The sequence below is a fragment of the Stegodyphus dumicola genome, chromosome X2 (assembly GCF_044657685.1).
Source record: "Stegodyphus dumicola isolate Sdum_Otavi_A_Nest chromosome X2, ASM4465768v1".
Lineage (NCBI taxonomy): Eukaryota > Metazoa > Arthropoda > Arachnida > Araneae > Eresidae > Stegodyphus > Stegodyphus dumicola.
In genome coordinates, this window is record NC_140781.1 from 185,330,883 (window position 1) to 185,351,357 (window position 20,475).

A 20,475-nucleotide genomic window follows, 5' to 3' on the forward strand; every position below is an offset into this window, starting at 1 on the left:
ATATACCATTTAGAATAAAAATAAGTGGTCAAATATTAGCAAGCGCCAAAACGAATACTGTCAACATGTCATGGAAGTTACTTAGTTGACTAAGAATAATTACTACATCGACTTAAGTAGCGGAGGATCTATTAATCTATTTTTACACGATAATTACTTTAGCCTGTCTTTTATTTAATAACAACTTAATGCGTTATGTTGCCTTGCTAAACAGAAAATGATACGCTGCTAATAGGTTAGAACAAAAATATATAATTTTGCTTAAAATGCATATACTGTTTCCGCTTTCGAAGCGTCAAGGAGTGAGTTTGCTTTTCATACGATGATAAGTTTTGAATCAGAGATTACTTTTGCATGTTATTGATTATTCATACGCATGTTAATTAAAACGAAAGCGAGGTAGTTTTTGGAATTAATTAGCAAGAAATATTTTTGGAGGAAGAAGAGAAACGCGGGTTAAAATTTTGATATAAATTGCTGAAGAATAAATTTTTTTGTATGTTTGGTACTAAACAAACTTTCCTTTCTCATATAATTTATTATTATAAAAATCACTTTTAAAACAAGGTAACATAAAAGAGGCTTCCTCCCCCCGACAAAATTAGCAGTGACTGATCCTTCTACATTAATCTTTTTAATAGGCTTTATTCGTGAAACAATTCTCAGAAATATTGCGGTTCTCTTGAAATATTTTAGAAAATGAAAAGCAGTAAAACTTATTCTTAAATATAATTAATACATTTTCGAAATCTGTTCATGTTAGAATTCTGAATATTTATAAACTAAATGGGAAATCGGAACTAAAAAACAAAATAAAGTAGCGATAAAATAAAATAAAAAATAGCGTAAGTTAGTTATTTTTACCAATCTTAATCGAAAAACAAATCAGTTACTCTTGATAATCCGAAAACTAATGAAGTTTTCGATCTCCAGCCAACACATTAACGCCAGGGTTCAAAATTAAGAGAACCTTTACATTTAGTCGGTTATCTCTAGCACCAGATTTTTAATGAATAGTGGCATGGAAATTTTTATTTCATCTGGCAACTTCGGTGTTAGAACATCCTGAGCCTTGCCCTCGTGCATGTATACCATTACTGTTGAATAAAGTATTTTTTTTATTATAAATTCTTTTGGCTGCACCACATTCCATTAAAATATAGTCACCAGTTCTGGACATAAGCCAGGAAATGTGAAAATTTTCTTAATTTAATTCCTAGAGTATAAAGACATCAGATTGCAATACTTCGGTGATAAGCTCAGGTAAATCTGCGATATTAAATCCACATTTGAGTGAACGCCGTTTTATACATCGTAAAACAATTATGCTTCAGGGATAAAAACAAAACTAATAGGTGTAAACATGAGTCAGTTTCCCATAAAATGACCTCAACGAAGGCATTCCCCCTAGCTTCTGTATTCAATAAAACAAATAAAAATATTTTAGTGTCATTGTTATATTTTGCAAATAGTAGAAGAACTGTAGTTTTATAAACACAGTATGTTTCTTGCATCACACCTATGGCAGTGGCAAAAGCGTGTTTAGAAAATATTCACATCATTGGCTTCTTCTAATGGATTTCATTCGACCTTTGCCTTAAAACTTAAAACTTTGAGACAGAATGATAAGTAGTTTCTTGAAAACAGCAGTATTTTTAAACTACTTGTTTTTGAAGTTTTTTTCTTATCTTTCCACTGTCTGTTCAAAATATATCGCTTCATATACTCCGGACTCAAGAAACACCTGCGCAAGAGCGATCAAGCAAACATGAAATATGCACGATCAGCTGAAACGTTATTTACTAGAAATAGTGCAACATTTCTAAAAGTTATGTGCAACGAGATTATAAGCTGATCATAGCAATCTCAAGGATTAACAATAAAGTTTAACAATATTACCTCAATGATTTTCTTTTGTTTCTTTTGATTTCTTCAGAAAGGTATTGACTAAGGTTAAAGTAGAGACGAGTTTTATTAGATTTCGGCATGATCTTATATCATTATTTTGCCCTTGAAAAAAATTCTAATGATTCTGAATAAACTATATCCACACAGCATAAAACATACGTCTAACGTCACAATAGTAGAATAAAACAAAACAATATTTATTCAGAACAAACATTTAGCCTCTTGCCTTCAAAGCATTGTCATCGTTTGCGATATGGAAGAGAAAAGAAATCAAACATTTCCGCAGTTCGTATATCTCTGCCATTGAATAAGCATTGACCCTGAAACCGAATAATAATTCAGTTCTTAAACTAAGTAGAGGTTGAAAGTTCTACAGGATATGAAGATCTGCCTACGCGGCATAGTTATTTGTATTTTCTCATCGTGTTAGAGTACTTTGGAAATGAAAAGGAAGAAAAGTCTTTGTCCTAGAAATACATCTGTCTCTAATTCATCCATTTTTAATAGGAATGGGATATTTGATTCCTAGAATCTTGTTAGAAAGATGCCAGGTTCGAAAACTTAAATAAGTTTGCATCAGTTTGGAACTTTCGAATCCTAACTTAACTGTAATGCGTTTTAATCCAAGAAAAATCATTTTTATTCACATTCATTAGAAGCGTCAATCAAGGTTTCCAACTACGTCCGGCATTTAAATTTTGGAAAAGAATCCAAAGAAACCCATTATTGGTACTATTTTGGCAGAATGCTATGTAAAATGACAGAAACAGGTGATAAACCTATTATCAAAGTAATTTTCTTCCTTTTTTTTTTTCATTTTGTGTTAAAAATGGGTTAAATTTCAGAATTACTAGAAATGTTCACACAAAAATACTTATCATTATTTTTGTTTTATATTTTTCCCGAATGTTTATTAAGGTATAAAGAATTAAATGCACTAAAATCTCAGATTAAAAGTAAAATATTAAAAGGTATTTCCTCCCTTCGTGGTGTAATGGTGGCACACTCGGCGCGTATTCGAGAGGTCCAGGTTAGAGTCCCGTCGAGGGCACTTCACATTTTTCACGTCTCCAACAACAACAACAACAACATAAAAAAAGGGGGGGAAACTTAATGACTCTACAAATGGCACTTAAACTAAAAGGTGTTGCACAATAATTCGTCACCAACCAGGATTTGGCGATTGGGTCCCCTAATCCCCAGTCGTCCTACAAAAGAGGGATTTTCTCCGTCCTTCCAGCATGCCTTCCTGGTGTAATGGTAGCACACTCGGCTCTTGTTTCAAAATAACCTAATGACTCTACTGTGTCTATTAAATATACCCATTTGAGTACATGCACTAGCTGTACCTTGGAAAATTTCTCTCGTTTCATCTACAAAATTGTTAAAAAAATTTTAAGGTATACATAAACCTAAACTTTTAGTCCATTTAATTCGAAATATTTTATAGAATATTTGTGGAAAATTTCATAAAATTACTATAGTAATATTTTAAGTTAAAGGTATTTCATAACAGAAAATTTGAAAAAAATCAAGTTTTTCAAAAAGTAGGTTTAATATAGTGTAAACATAAATAGAAGGAAAAGAAAATGTTGCCAAGTATAAAAATTTAATTGCAAAAGCAATCTTGTCCCAAGCATTGAATAACAAACAGAAAAGTTCAAAAATCACTAAAAGTATTCAAATGAAAAATTCTCATTTTAAAGTTATTTAGAGAGTCTGTGCACCTTTAAACATCAACTTCTGAGATCTTAAACAGAAACTTCCCATTCACAGCGTAGAACAAGAACAGCTGTGATTCTGCTTCTAACGACCGGAGTTAATAAAAGTAGAATCAAGAAGCTTAATAAAATAATAAATTTTTTTTTTGAAAAATTTCATCAAAATTGACGATCAGAACGTAGTCGGATACTCTCAATTCCTTTGCCCCGTGGGTCACCAAAATGATTTGGTGGCGATCCTGAGTGCCACATTATTTCAGTATCTTCAGTAACCTGCAAGAACTCCAAGTAAGCAGCTTTCTGAGCTTTCTCAAAATTAACTCTCGAATTATGTCTATAATTCTGGATATAGATAACGTACTATTAACCTATTATTCTGTTTCTAGCAACTGTATGTAAACGTTGAACCTGGAACATGATACATAAACATTGCGTTGCCCCCTCCCCATGGTATGTAAATTGCGCGTAGAGCACATGACTCCAGTCGTCATCCAGTACTAAACCATCTCTATTGAATTTTGAACTGATAATTGATATCTGAACACACACAAGTATCTTTGTCAAATTATGTTGAGAAAATGAACCTCAAAATTCAAGAGTTTTTATTACGTACGTCATCATTTATAAAATGTCTCTTGTATCTTTTTAATAATTTTTAATGAATATATTTTTAAAAACCTGAGCTCTTAAATTTATTTTTCGTTAAATACAGCTTACACATTTTTAATTAATTAAAATTCGTAATATTAAATGAAATATTTTCCTCCTTTTTAATAGTCTTGGTTTAAAGAAATCCAGAGGATCAGAAAGATTCGAGAACCTTTTAGGAATTGTGTTCGAATTTGAGAAAATTCAGGATTAATTCCACCTCTAATTTTTGGGTTACCAAACAAACGTTCATTGTCTCTTGCGACACTGTATTAACATCCACATGGATTGGCAAATTTCTAATTCTGAGTGTTAGCAGTTTATGCTGCATGGTGTTTCAGTCATTTTTGCTATCATAACTGAAAATGTTTTACCAGCGTCACAAATTTATCTACTTTGGAATATACTCACTTCTTAGCAATATTACTGAATTTAAACAATTAATACATTTCTAAAAATATTTGTATTACCATATTCTATGCACTTCGCTGTCGAATATTTTGTTACAATTTGAAAGAATTTTTATATGAACATTGATTTCCAAGTAACATCATATTTTACATAATTTTGCAAGAATATCATTTGCAACTTTCTAAAGTCAGTGTTTGTACTTATATTGCTTTAAAGCAACCCTTAGCCATAAAAAAGGTCTACAAACATTTCTTGGTTTTTGGAAGTTTTTTTAAGATCCCACCTGTGGCTAAGATACTAAAGCCGTGAAGCAAAGAAACTTTATTTTCAGGTTCGGTTCCTAGAAAATGAAAGATACCCTTGCATATGCCGTAATTAATTAATCCAGTCTAGTCTCTTTTTATACCCCATTAACAAAAAGAAGCTTGCCCTTTCTTCTCCATCCATCGAAGATACTTATTTATAAATCAGTGCTGCATTTGTACGCCGCTGTTTTCTTTTATTAAAGTTTACAGTTCTAAAAAATTCATCTTTCTCAAATATGAAACTGATCCTTTCACTGTATTTTTGTTGCGTGCTGTGACTTATCCCACCCAATTGACAGTAACATCAGATCAGGTCTCTGCCATCTGAGCAAGACCACGAAATTCATCTAGGCAAGGCGTCAAAATTGCGCGTGGTGTCGTTGGTAAAAGCCTTGGGCACCATACAGGACCAAGGACCAAAGTGTTTGGTTACGGAGTACCTTTGCAAAATAATTGCAATTACCTCCACATCATCGTTAATAAGAATTGAAATAATTGAGAGAAAAGCATTCGCTAAAGATAAAGGGAAGAGCAGTTACTCAAAGTCGCTTAACAATATGAATTTGCCCAGTTCGCCCCCCCCCCCAATTTTGATGGAGAGCACCCGGGGGAGAGAGTATAAATGTCGCACCCTTCTTCCCCTACCACAACCTGAGAAGAAAGCATATTCATATTCTCGCAGCATATTTAGAGTGCCCGCATACCGCACAGACACTATGCATTTACAAACATCGATGCCTTCTTCGGTATTCGAACCCGAGTCCTTCGGTACGGCAGTCAGCGTCGCTAACCCCTATTCACTATCCCAGTTGGGGGCCACTGCACTTTTATTACTGTTTAAATATTCGATGTAATTTCACCTTATAAATAGCTAAAAATGTAAAACTTAAATAAAATAGAAATGCAAAGATCTCATATTAGTTTTATGATTTACATTGTAGTAGTGTTTATCATTCTGTCTCAAGTCATTTTACATTATGGATTCAATGTCAGACAGATAGGAAAAGTTTTAGAAAGTATCACTTGGCAGATGAGAGTTTTTTTTTTTTTTTTTTTTTTTTGGTGTATTTGTGTAAGGGGGTAGATGAGAAAGAGATGAAAAGATTTCCCGGTCAGTGTTGGAGTATCTCCAAAATCTGAGACTTGATCGAGCCGCTGCGTTCGGAAGGTCGAATTTCGTGGATGGGTGCTCTTGTAGGACATGGAACAAATATGATGCGTCAAGACATCAAGAACTGAAATTGCAAATTTTGCTTATTTATCCCTTCAGTTTGCATTGCATTTCTTGCACTATTATTTTCGGGTTGACAACCTCGTATTCTGACACACTGTCGTGTCAGTTTTCTATAACCTTTAATAGATTATTATTCATTTCTCCATTACAATCCATTACCATCCATTAGCACTTCATTTCTCGTGTAAGTAAGTATTCACACACGGAAAAGGAACATAGCTTTAACGTTTTTGACTTTTTAAATTTTTTGTTTTTTATGTTGCTGGAAAACTATTATAATTTAGAGATCTATTTTTATTCTACGAAGTAAATTATTTGAATAATTTTTAGCAACCTCCGATTTTACTCGCCTATATGATATTAATTTTCTCTAACAATAGGCTAGCGATCCCTCTTCTTCGGCGACCAATAAAAAACACATAAATATGGCCTTATGATCACATAAATGACCTTAAAAAGTAAAAATAATTCAGATAAAATGTACATACAAATAAATCTCTGATGATCTGCTTATAACCTAAGAAGACTTTTATTGATTGAAATCAAATTCAAGTAAAAATATAGGATGATATTTATTACATTTACTAATTGTATTGAATCGAAACTTTACCTACCACAGAAAACAATTTTCGAAAGCGGACCTGGCTTTAATAGTTTGCTTGTCTTAGTGATTATAAGAAAAAGGGTCAAATAGTAACTGTTAACTTTTTTCGATTAGATAGATAAAGATTCGCATATATATAGGTATTGCTTTATAAATAATATTTTAGATGCTTTGTGTCTGAAAAAAGTGTATTATCTTGAAAGTTTAAAACGTCTTTTATTTTAATTTTTCCAAGATAACTTAAAAAAATCTTGAGACCTGTTAAATTTAATTTAAACAACGTAATTTACTTGAGCACTCTTTAAATAAGATTCGATTTTTTTATATAACTGCATGCATTTCTATGTGATCTTAATTTCTGTGTAAATCAAATGAAATTAAACCTTAATTTTGGTTACAGTTGATTAAACGTGAATTTTTATAAGTTTGCTTTGCATCATATACTGCGCACCATATCGTGCTTACCACTCGACATATCATGTGTCGCTCACGAGTGATACTAGTAGCTTCACCCGAAATCAAATCTCAGCGAACGAGCTGGTTGCATGTGAGTTTTCGTGGCTTTTGTGAACATAGATAAGTTCCCCATAGAAGTTAAGCAGTTAAATGTAGTTTGTTTTGGCATAATCTATACAATAATAATGATAGATAATGTATCAGGAAATGTAATAGATCAGTTGCTGTTTTCTAAACTTCTTAGGAAACAAAATAAGTTCGAAACGCACTTTTTTTAATGTAGTAAGAAACATGTGCTTCACCAATAACTAATACCAAGAAATGATGTATACATTTACGAGTGACAATTTTAAATATTGCTGTTACGTATTGTGTACGTCATTTGCTGATTTATCAGTAAATTCCATTCCATAATGTATATGCGCGTGTCTATTTATACAATTAACAAATCAGGTTCGTATGCTACTTTCTGCTTTGTTAGTCAATTATGTTACATAATTTACATGTTACTTGCTGATCAATCAGTCATTTTGACAGTTTGCTCAGAGCAAAGTTTATTCAAGTTTTAAGACGACAAATGATTGCCAGAATTTCGTGACATGTATTTTGACTTACATAGCCTGTCTTCTAAATGTGTTAATCTATGAAGATAACGAGAAGCAAAAGGAAAAATTTAAAGATTTTCTGCTAATTAAAACAATTATTTTGTTCCTGATGACTGGTACTTCTCGTAATGGTTTACTTTATTAGAGACGAAACATCAGTGATTCATTTTAAAATTTGAACATTGAATAGTTTCCCACAAAGTATTTTTTATAATCAGAAAATAGCAACAAATAATTTTATTTATCAAGAGCTGCTTTTATTTAATTACACAAATTTCCACGAAATCTTATAACCTATGCTCAAATGTTTTTTGAAAAAATATACTGCTGAATCTACTTGCAATACCTATTTCATGTCAAAATTATAAACTGAATATCAGATTGAGCTGAGCTATAAATAGGCATAGAACATTACAAGTAACAATTTAATACTTACAAAAATAATGGGAGTAAATATTTTCCCCATCATTTATTAATATTTTACTCTTATTATTTTGAAATGAAATAGCTTTAGAAAACAAACAAAAAAGTAATTTATGAAAATATCAGATGCCACATATATCAAGAATCTAAGAAAATATCAGATGCCACATATATCAAGAATCTAAGAAAAATTAATTTGTACATAAAAAAATCAGCATGTGAAAAGTTGTTGTTGTTTTTAAGGACCAGACGCTTGCAACTTAATGCATTCTTTGGAAAAGACTATTATCAATCGGTCATTTAACCATCTCGTCAAGGGAGAGCGAAGAGGCTACATCGCAGTTTTAATGGAGAAACTATACACTTATAAACATCCAATCGTTATCGAGGATTCGAACCCGATATGGCAGTCAGCAGTGCTAACCACTTCACCATCCATTAAGGCGGCTCAAATGAAAAGAACGAACCTTAACGTCAAATATCCGCCCAAACCAAGCATTAGTAGCTTCATCAGTACATCGGCAGATGGATTAAAGGCCACAGAAATTTTGCCAAATTTAATTTGCTGTAATCTCTTAATAAATTTAAATCTGAAAGATATAGTCATTAAGTTCTATGACTCAAAAATTCATCAATGTACAAATACGCATCTTTAAAAGAAATAACAAAAGTTTAATCATTCTCTTTTTAAGAGAAAATGCATATAACACATTAATTGCTTACAATGGAATGTGAAACCACCTGATTTCTCTTATATCTATGAATCCTAAATCTTCAGTATTCGATCACGATATTAAACACACTTCCCCCCTAATAATATCAGCAAGGTTATCAAACAGAATGAATTTGAACAAGGCTACATGATCACGCCTTTCCTTAATAATGTGCTACAACAATACTTTTCAGGAATACATGATAAATGGATAAGAACTGAACTTACCTTGACTGAAATCGTCAGCTTTTGCAGATGCATTGAGCAGAAAAACTGATAATAAGCTTGATAAACATAGTTTAAGGCCACACCTAACAGTCCCTTTGTGCATATTTGATAGCGCGGGGTTTTATTCCTTCTTTGTCCCGAGGTTTTCAGTGGATCAGAGGAAATGCAGTTGACCTGAAAAAAAAGTGAATCATGTTTAGGATTATTAAATAAAATGAAGAAATCTTTCGACTTTTATTCTGCTTGAGCTGGGAAATTCCGAGTCAAAAATATTTTATTTTAAATTAACTGAAAGAAATAAGACAGAATATTGAGTGAAATGAGATAAAATATCCTAAACATTACATTGTAATGTACTCAGCATTGTAATTTACTTCATAATTTTTGAAGAGTCCATTGATGTAACGCACTTGTGAGTCTGAGGTTTTAGACTTTAGTTGATATAACACACTTGCGTGATGCTTTTCGTGAAGGGTTAAGTGTATTTTTTTTTTAAATATGCTTTTCGGTGGGCCTATTCGTTAGATATTTATTCTCTGACTTTTATAAAACCCTTGATATTGTGTTTGCACGAGCATTATGAAACACGCACTTAAGTTTTACGCAAATTTAAATACATTAAGAATAATAGGATATTTTCTCATGTTACACATTAAAAAAATGTTACAGCAATTTTTAGAGGCAGGTATAGAAAGTGCGAATTACAGTAACTATAATATGAATAACATAATGGCGCTCTTAAAAAATTGAATAACATTTATATGTACCATAGACTATTATTTAAACATAGATTTGCCTCTAGTAGTTATGGCCGGTCGTCCAATATTTCAAAATAGAGAAAGGTATCATTCATTATACTTTTAGTCTTTTATTTATTCACAGGTAATTCCCATGTAATTTAAAAATTCTAGAACTGGAAATGTTACATACTGAGCATTATACACTGTCAATTTTTACGAAAAGGATTGAACTAAAGGTACTAACTATGCCGAAGAACTTTGCAAATATTCAGGGTCGAATACGTAAGGTGAAATAAGCGCACGAGAGGTTTTCGGCGGTTTGTATGTTCGTATTCCTTCACGATGTTCGCTGTGGTTTTCGAAGAGTTAGGTAAATTTTATAAGATATCAGGTACAACGAATAGCCACAAAAGTATGGATAACGGAATGAAATGAAGAATTGTCGGTAGATTGGAGGAAGGTCTATCAAAAGTGCATGTGGCTACAGAGCTCAGTGTCGTCTGTGATTTGTGGAAATACTTTCAGGACATTGGATCTATATCGAGAAGACTTCGACAAGGTCGATCTAGATCCACAACGGCTAATGAGGATTGTTATTTGGCACTTTCAGCTCGGTGACGTAGAACTGCTACAACTTCACAGGTCTCACGTAAGTTGTCTGCTACCACTGGAACCCGAGTTTTACAGTCTATAGTTGTCGAAGGCTTCATGAGATAGGGCTGCATGCCAGAAGACTCCGCTCACTGCAGCACAAAAGAGAGCGCGTTTAGCACGGGGTAGACAACATGAGCCTTGGACCAGACTTCAGTGGAGCAGCGTGCTTTTTACAGATGAGCCGAGATTCAGTCTGGACACTGATTCTCCGTGTACCTGTATCTGGAAAGAGCTCGGATACCATCCTTCCCTCATCACGGAAAAGGACCATTAGGGTATTGGGGGGGTGTAATGATTTGGGCTGGTACTATGTTTGATGGCCGCATACTCCTGCACGTATTTGGCAAAGGCTTCCTAAATGCTCTAAGGTACACAAAGGAGAACATAGAGCCCTATGTTCGACTTTTCGGGGCGCAGTTGGTCTTGGGTTCCTGTTAATGGACCTCAAAGCTCGTCCACATAGTGCTCAGCTGATCGGCGGTTACCTGGAAAGTGAGGATATTCGGTGCATAAATTGACCAACCAGTTTTCCTGACTTTAACACTATACAGCATGTCTCAGATGCACTTGGGAGGGCCATTTCATCTCATCATCCACCTTCGAGACCCATCCCAAAGTTGAAAACTGCCTTGCTACAGGCGGGGGATCAACTGCCTCATGTCACGCTGAGCGACCGTCTGACTATGAGAAGGGACCATACCACATATTAGACTCTTTTTCACTTCGATATCACAACGTTGTTTTAGGACATACCAGCTTTACTGATAATCATGTGTATATAAAATGACTTTTGAATTGTATATATCTTTCTTTGTTATAAATAAATCTTCATACCAAATTTTAATAAAATCTGTCGATTAATTTATCAGAAATTCGATATAGTGTGAAAATTCTCTTAATTTTGTAGACGAGTATACATTAGATGAAGAACAGAAGTTTAATTCCCATCGCTTTCTAAATAAAAGTGAAATTCCATCCCCTTCCCAGAAGGCATGTGCAGTGTTGATGTGATTTTGTTGTTAAAGAAAGGATCACAAAATTAACATGAAAATAAAATTTACTTGGAATTCTATAATTAGGAATTTATAGGAAGCACTGCTAAAAGACAGCATATTTTATATCAATGACAATTTAAAGAGAAAATAGGCGATGCTAAAAAAAGATGACACGTCAGAAATAATAATAAAAAAAAAAAACGCATTTATGTAAAAGCATTCCTTATATAATTTTAATATGAGAATTATGCCATTTTTAAAACACAGTTATAAGAAATAAACAAAGAATACCATGACTAAATCGTTAGTCATTTAACAATTTTACATGCCATAGCTGATGACATCTTTATTTGCTCATTCATTGTTGCATGGAATAGGTTTAAACCTCAGACTTCGAACACAAACATCCTGTTATTAAATACCCACATATAATCATATTTTCCATATTCTTTAGAACATTTACGTAAGCAGAAAAATATATCATAATTGTCTGGATGTCTTATACTTGAAGAAACACTCTTTTTTAATATAAAATGCAGAGTGAAAATGAGAAAATGAGATTTTAAAAAAACACTGTAAAAGTTATCTTGGGTGACGAGTTTACGCCGAGTGGAACGTGACGGTTCCGGAATCACGCCCGTTAGCCAATCACAGAACCCGGTCGACGGTAATACTGCTAACAAGAGAGTTCACAACTATACAAATAACTGTAATTGGCCAGAAGGGGAAAAGCTATCATCGTAATGGAAGATATATTCTGAACTCTGATTTTTTTCGTCTCATTCGCATTCCGCGCTTGGACATTTTCGTGCCTTTTTTATTTTTTCCACCTCTATCTGATATGCTCTGGCATTTTCTTTTTTAGCTCCTTTCACGCACCAAACATTTCCGGGTGCTATTTGAGGTTAGAAAGTAGTTTTCAGGAGACCATTAAGCATCGCCAAGAAGGAAATATATTTCCTAACAATTTAGTAACTTGCATATAGAATATGAGATTTAAGAATTTTCTATGCTTTTGATGTTAGAGACATATTCTCCAGCACATTTAAAGATTTCAAAAAATTATTACATTTTCAAAACTTATTTTTCAAGTAATAGTAAAATTGTAGGCTCTGTAGACAATCTAGTAATGTCATCTGAGGGCAGACCTTTGCTATGAGCATGGTATTAGCAGAATATACCATATTGTTTAAGCATATTTTACTAAAGCTCAGTCATAAAAGTTAAATATTTTGTTTCTAAAGTCATATTTTAAGACGAACATATTTTTCTTAATTTTCTATGTTGAACCTTAAACAATAAAGGAGAGAGAACGAGTGAAAAGAAAAAAAAAATGTATTGTAAAAATGAACTTTATTCAACAAAAATCTAAGAAAAAGTGAGCATTAGCTTTTCAGACTCATGGAGAATATTACAGGGATGGAATTTTAACAAATAATCTTTTCCGGATTAGTCTTAACTCAAACGTTGGTGCAATGGTTCAAAATCTTTCTGACTCTGGACCATCTTTAGTATTATTTAAAGAGGCTTTAAAGTCAACACTATAACACAACAAAGAATCTATAACTAATTTTTCATGTTTTTATGAATGTTATATTAATTCCTTTTACTTGTGTAATTCTAAAAGTTAAAAATAATTATTTTAATAGCTCAAAAGTAACAAACCCGTAAAATTATCATTTCGGCGAAGATATGCTTAAATGAGGAACTTTAAGAGAATTAATAAATAAACTAAGGAGGATGGAGGAATGTGTTCACATAATAATTCTTGCACATGTCTTTCTTTCTTTTGGCATAGTGCAAAATACGGACAGGAAATATACTCAAGTAAAACAGTGAAAAATGTGGATTCGCGTTTTTGGTGTGCTACTAATGGTATATTGCACAAAGATCTTGGATAGTTGAAAAGTTTGAAAGATCCGTCATAAGAGCAGTAAAACTGGAAAGCAATGAATTTAAGGCAAAAAATATTACATGTTTCGGCAATTTTTAAATTTACAATTATTTTATTATTAAATTATATTGCAACTATTTCAGATTTTATTTCGAAAAAGGTACTTAGTGGACTTAATAAAATATATTACGGTGAGTTTCAATAGAAGACATTTTCTAAGTTAAGAAATCGTTACAGTAATAAAAAATAAACTGATCATTATTATAATTAACATTTAATTTTTAAATTTATAGAAGCCTATGAAATCTAGAGTCAAGTAAAGGATGCTTGTGTGCAGCTCTTTCAAATAAATAAAATACATGGGAAATATAGAAAAAAATGGATTAGTTTTTGGATATGGATAATGGAAATATAAAAATGTCAATATTCGATTTCGTATAAAATACTGTGATATTATCTGATGATATTAAATTAATTCCAATGAGACTGTAGCAATCTCGCTTCAACGTAAATGTCTAAGAGCACGAATTCGAGGGAAGTATTGAAATTATTTTGAATGATACACAAATTTGATTATAAAAGAAAGGATTTTTATAACGCAGTTTCGATAAAATGCAGTACAGAAAATGCATATCATTTCATCCATTAACTCGGTGTTTTGAGAACATGATTTTTACGTAAAACGATACAAATATTGTAACTTAAATGTACTTAATTTTTCTGTAACTTAAATGCACTGAAAAAGTGTATAAACATACTTATTTCTGAGAGTAAAAAGCGTATAAATATATATTAATGTTATTATAAATCTCCATTCCTAATACAAATTATTACTAGTTATTTAAACCTAAAAAAGTTAAATCCTGAAATTACGATCTCCAGAGAAATGCAGAATGTTTAGATTATTCATTTACCTTTAAATTATTTAAAAATCATTACATTGATCAGCTGCTTAAGAAAAAATGCGTTGCTATGACAGGATTTCCATTATTTTTAATTTGTCTTTTAAAATTTTTATTACTCAGCTGCTAATAAATATTTACCATACATTTCGGGAAAAGGGATCGAGACAATCTAATAAATGTCTGCAACAGTTTTACAGGCCTTTGAATTTTCATTTTAAAATAACAACGCGTCCGAAATTATTTTTGATAACACTTAATCTCTTAATATATTAGTATTTACGCATTAAGAAGCATGCACTTCTGTGGGAACATTCACCGCTCCGCACAGGAAAAAAACCATAAGGGAAAAAACTCATTGAATGAGATAGAACTCGACAGTTAAAAAAATACATTCTGAGTTCAGCTTAGTTCATTCAAATTAATTCTATTGTAATTTCCACTGAAATCTGACACATCAAAAATCAAAGCGAAAGTTAAATTTTTAGCTAAAGAATACTCAATTTAGTGTTTGTAATAATTAAAGCTTCATCTTTGTTTTGTTATTATTTTATGCATATAAGACATTTCCTAGACGAAAGCGGAAATAAGGAAGACGAAAAAAATAACAAAACAATTAACAAAAACTACATAACTTTTTAATTTCTGCACGTAAATCTCCTTAACATCTTTTAAATGTACATCAGCAGAACGAAAAGAAAAATGCTTTTGTTCACAATTACAGTAGTTAAAGAGAGAAGAAAAAAATATTTGACAGCTTCTTGCAATAGCATATTGTTTTATTTTAAGAATATTTGCTACCGTAATCAAGACGGAAAGACAAAACAAAAGATTACATCACATAGGATTTAAATTTCCGGTGTATTAAAAAATAATAATGTTTATTCGCATTAATTGGCAAGAAACTCAAACGAAACTGATAATGCTGTTTTTTTTCTTCTTCGAAGCTACTCTGTATGTATTAAAAACGTGATATTTGTATTATTTTCAGGGGAAAATTATGTATAAAGGACAGAATTTGACTCTTTAGAACATTTTATGAATTTGTTTCTTGCATGTTTTTGTTATATATCAGATGTTAGCTAATTACAGTAGTAAACTGCTAATCAATGTCCATCTGGAAAATTACTTTTGAATTAAAAATTGAAAATGCTAAATTATATAATTTTAAAGAAGTAATTTTTCATATTTTAACGTATTTTTTAAGTAACATTTCAACATTTTTATTCTTCCATTCCTTGCTTACATCCTGAAGAAAAGGGAAGGGAAGAAACTGATATTTTCAGAATAAAAGTACTATAAGATGAGAAATTTTCAATACTAATTAGTCAGATTTTAGTTTTATTCCCCTAATGGCATGAAATTTCAGTTAAAATTTTAACAAACCCTCTTCATTTCTTCCTAGTTGGAAACATCAGAAAAGAGGAAACTGAAAAATGTTAAGTATTGCAGCTGAAGGAGAATATGATGGTCTTTCACATGAATTAACACTAGCGAAATTCTCTAACCTGTTCAAATCCAGATTTTTTTGTTTGTTAAATATATATAATATAATATTTAACAAACAAAAATATAGGAAGTATTTCTATCTAAAGGAAGCGAATGCCTTCGTGAAACCACAGCTAAGAATATAAATTAGAAATTGAGCAAATTATTGAATTGATTTTTAAAGTTTAATGTAGGAATAAAGACTTATAAAGTTCTAATAAAGAATGAAGAAATCGAAAAGCCTGTCGTATTTTAAATGATTTTCTTTGAGATATAATTTTGTTTAGCTGGAACTTGTACTTACATTATGCGATTTTACAGTCCAACAGATAAATCTTTCTTCACTCTTTTCAGCTGTGCTTTATTTAGTAATTACCTATGATAATAAGTCAAATTGATAGACAGCATTAACAAAACGTATTAAGATTTTACTATGGCCCTTCACCCAATAATAAAACATGGGCAGACTTTTCATTATTTTCAAACCCTTTGCAACAGTTTGCTCCCTTTTTTTCACTATAAACTATCAGCCGTAATCTATAAAGTATACTCTGGAACACTCAAGAAACGACGTCAGTAACTTCATAAATATAACATATTTTTATTACAGAAAGAAAAAAACTTTAAAACATTCTACTGGCAAATTAGGAATACTTTTAAGATTTCAGCATACCATATTTTTATGTAAAAAGAAATAAGCGATATGAAGGATTTTTGAAAGAAATAAGATGATGCGAAGAATTGATAAGATGTCCTTACAGTATTTTCATCAGCCACTAAACGCAAGAGTAATTAAGTAATAATACCGTGATAATATCTGATGATATTAAATTAATTTCAATGAGACCCTAGCAATCTCGTTTTAACGTAAATGTCTAAGAGCACGACTTCGAGGGAAGTTTTCAAATTATTTTGAATGATACACCAATTTGATTATAAAAGAAAGGATTTTTTATAATGCAGTTTCGATAAAATGCTGCACAGAAATTGCATATCATTTCATCCATTAACACGGTATTTTGAGAACATGATTTTTACGTAAAATGGTACAAATATTGCATCAAACCATCCCATAATCTAGGTTCAGTATAACATGACTTAAAAACTTAGACAATTTTAATACATTATGATTCATACCACGTTTTCCTAGGAATTCGAGTGGTACTGAAAGTAACTAATTCTCTTTAATCTCATAGCACGTGGATTATTGTAAAGGTTTGAATCATAAGAAAATTTAACTACATGTAAAAAACTTTTCATCTCATAATATCGAATTTCATTTAGACTGGAATTTAGGTTTTGAATTTTAGTATTTGTAATAGAATAAATATTACATTGAATAATAATCATTTAATTAAAAAGAGGACTTAAGAGTAATTAATAATAAGTACACGCATGAGTACTTAAGAATAATTAATAATAAGACACACTTCTTAATATTGCTTTATTGCCCACTACTGACGGCATGGATAAGACAGTAGAATACTAGTAGTTTATCTCAGATTCTACTCCATGGCTAACGGACTGGCTGCTGGAGGTTTCAAGATGTTGCCTATGCAGAATGTGAATTAGAATCAATTTCCTTAAGAACGTCCTTCACGAAGTCATCCATCCCATTAGATAAATAACTCTTGAAAACTTTGCCATAATCAATTAACCGACCAATAAGCAGTTTAGCATGTCTTATATTTATTTATATCTGACAATTTCAATTGGATCAACAGCGAATTGAAAGATCATTGAACTGACAGTAGTTCACCCAGGCTTTGCCTACCTGTTTTCTGAGTTTAAACGTGCCATCTTTGTAGTTTTCTTTTGCAAGAATATAAATCGTTTCTCTTTAGTCCTTTACGAAGATACCCGCATCAAGAAGACATCCCGCCATTATATATTTTAAATAAATATTCTATCTATCACTTCTGAGAACTTCCAGCAGTTAGAATCTAAGATCTTCTTGTGGATTTAAATTCTAATTTCTGGAGTAAATGTACTTAACTTGAACTAAAATAAGCTTAATAAAATATAAGTTCGAAAAAGGTCGAAGAGAAATGCACGACTTCCAAATGATGAGTTCATTCGGAGACCATATAAATTTCCAAAAATGTAAAACTTCCATTTAGTTTCAAAGTGTACGCATGCATTTTCGTATCCATTTGTTTTAAGATTTTGCTCGTGCGTCTTTGCTTTTCCAAGCACTGAGAAATGTACAAAACACATACAGCATTTTAGATAGCTACTTATATTTCAAGTTCAGGAATGTTTTACTCGCGTGTTTCCTATAGCTTATAAGGTATTTCTCCCGCCTTCTTAGCATGCCTTCGTAGTGAAGTGGTCAGCACGCTGGGTGCGTATTGCAGAGGTCCGTGGTTCGATTCCCGGCGAAGGCGTTGCTCATTTTTCATCGCTCCTGCTTCGAAATAACCTAATGTCTCTACAAGCTTTTAAAGGGAAAGCCAGTGCTGTGCCGATAGATTTTAAAACCCAGGATAAATCTCGAAATAGCCTTCCTAATTATTTTTGTTTACCATTTCCAGCTTGAAATTTAATTTGTTATATTTTAATTTTACACTTATCTCATTTGTTACCTAAATAAAAAGTTTCATTCTCTTTATCTTCGGCCTGGTATTAGCCAAGCTTCTTAATGCTATTACCCATGCTTCGTAATAGGCATCCTGCCTATTTTGCCCCCTTTCTGGCTGGGATATGTATGGATCAGGCAATTATTATCTGCAGTTCCGTACATTTATTAATTATTTTCGTTTTTAAAAATGTGCTGGTAGTTTGTTTTTAAGAAGCTTGTGCTATTTATAGGAATTATATAATGAAGGAACTCAGACGGAAGGGGAAACAGAAACAGCCAAATCTTTCTTAAGTAAACAGGGAAATGTTTATATCAAGACCATGTAAGGTTGGTTTAGATCAGTGGTTTTCAACCTGTAATACGAGTACTCCTAGGGATACAGGATTGCTTAGTCAGGGATATGAGGAAAAAATCATCAGTAATGAGGAAAAAAAAACAAAGTTTTATAACAAAAGTTAATTAAAGATAATTGAATAAAAGGTAAAATGTTTTTGCAAGAATTTCGGTGAGAGCGTTACTTACTAAAATGGATAATGCAATTATTTGTAACTATCTCACCTAAACCAATAATGCTGCTTGATTCGTTACGCTCCGAATGCAGCCATTCCTCCGCTCTGTCACTGTATAAGAAAATGCTTTTAGTAAATTTTCTTTTAGAAGCTATAATAAGCATATCTAATTTTCATTTTTATCATTAGTTTAATGTGAACGAGATTAGACATTAATTCACTTGAAACTTGTATAAAACTTACTGAGTTGAAACTTGTATAAAACTTACTGAGTTGAAACTTGTATAAAACTTACTGAGTTGAAACTTGTGGTACTTAATTCACTTGTGGTATACCACCATTTCTAGTAGTAAAATAAAGGGCGTTAGAGTCATCCTCATCATTAATGAATAAATTTACTCTTTTCCTCGTTACAAGTGTTGATAGTTAAAGTATTGTAGTACATTAATGATATTATGTTTCTGGTTTAAAAATATGTGTGATCACTGCGCTTATTGGAAATAGTGGATAATGTAATAATCAACCTTTGTTTGAATATTCAAGGCAATCTATTAACTTTACGACATTTAAATAATACGACAGCAGAATACATTGTGATAATACTAGACAGAGAATTATAGGTTCTGAACGGAGAGGTTGGGATGGCAAAGTCTTATTAAGGAGTAAGAGAATGAAAAAAGGTTTAGAGTCGCTGATTTTAGATAATAATATTCAACAGAGAGTTTAAAAGAGATAATAACATTATAAGTGAGCAATTTTAGTAGTGACACATTTTAATTCTCAATTAATTTTCACGTAACGTATTTTCAATACTCATTCTGCATGATTAATTTAAGGTATTACATTAGTCGATGGCTATCTTCCAAAAGAAACGAAATCATCTAAGCAACGTTTTAAAAGGAAAGGGACTCGCAATTGCATTATATAATATGAAACCTAAAAATGCCATTGCAGTCGCTAAAAACGCTTTTTGCTGCCGGAATTCGAAATCAAGACTCATTTATCAGTAATTAACGCTTAGTTACTCCGACGCAAGTTCCTATCCCAGCGAACAGGCTGCCTGCGTTGGAGCTTTCGGGGATTTCCCTGTGTTCAATGTGAGTACAAGCCAGTATTCCTTAAAAAGCCTTTGACACAGGCATCCTTCTTCCTACGCCTTTGGTACTTTGCCATTATCCAAATAATGCAATCCTATCCATGAGTAAGCTTATACCCACACTAGTACAGGCTCACCCATTGTAAAGTACCCAACTTGTATACAGAAAAGCCCGTTATGTGTACAAAATATCCTTCAGTCCGTTGGAAGTTTTAAGAAACTTGTTGCAAAATACATTTAATTTTAGACTGGCTCATTTCTCTATAATTCCTCTCTCTTTCAAAAGAAAAAGATTTATATTTAAGTTAAGCGATTACAAAAGCAATTTTAATATGTTTTTCTTTACATTATACACATATTT

At 32.0% G+C, this 20,475-nt stretch overlaps 1 protein-coding gene across 2 annotated transcripts in view; it reads right to left on the reverse strand.

Annotated features, from left to right (window-relative positions):
* Cad96Cb (protocadherin Fat 4-like Cad96Ca) overlaps positions 1-20,475 on the reverse strand; it is a 146,276-nt gene that overhangs the window by 79,730 nt on the left and 46,071 nt on the right. For both annotated transcript variants that reach the window (XM_035375973.2, XM_035375964.2), the window contains one exon: positions 9,256-9,429. In XM_035375973.2, the coding sequence (XP_035231864.1) occupies positions 9,256-9,358 (103 nt within the window). In that variant the 5' untranslated portion in view covers positions 9,359-9,429. The remainder of the gene's footprint in view (positions 1-9,255; positions 9,430-20,475) is intronic.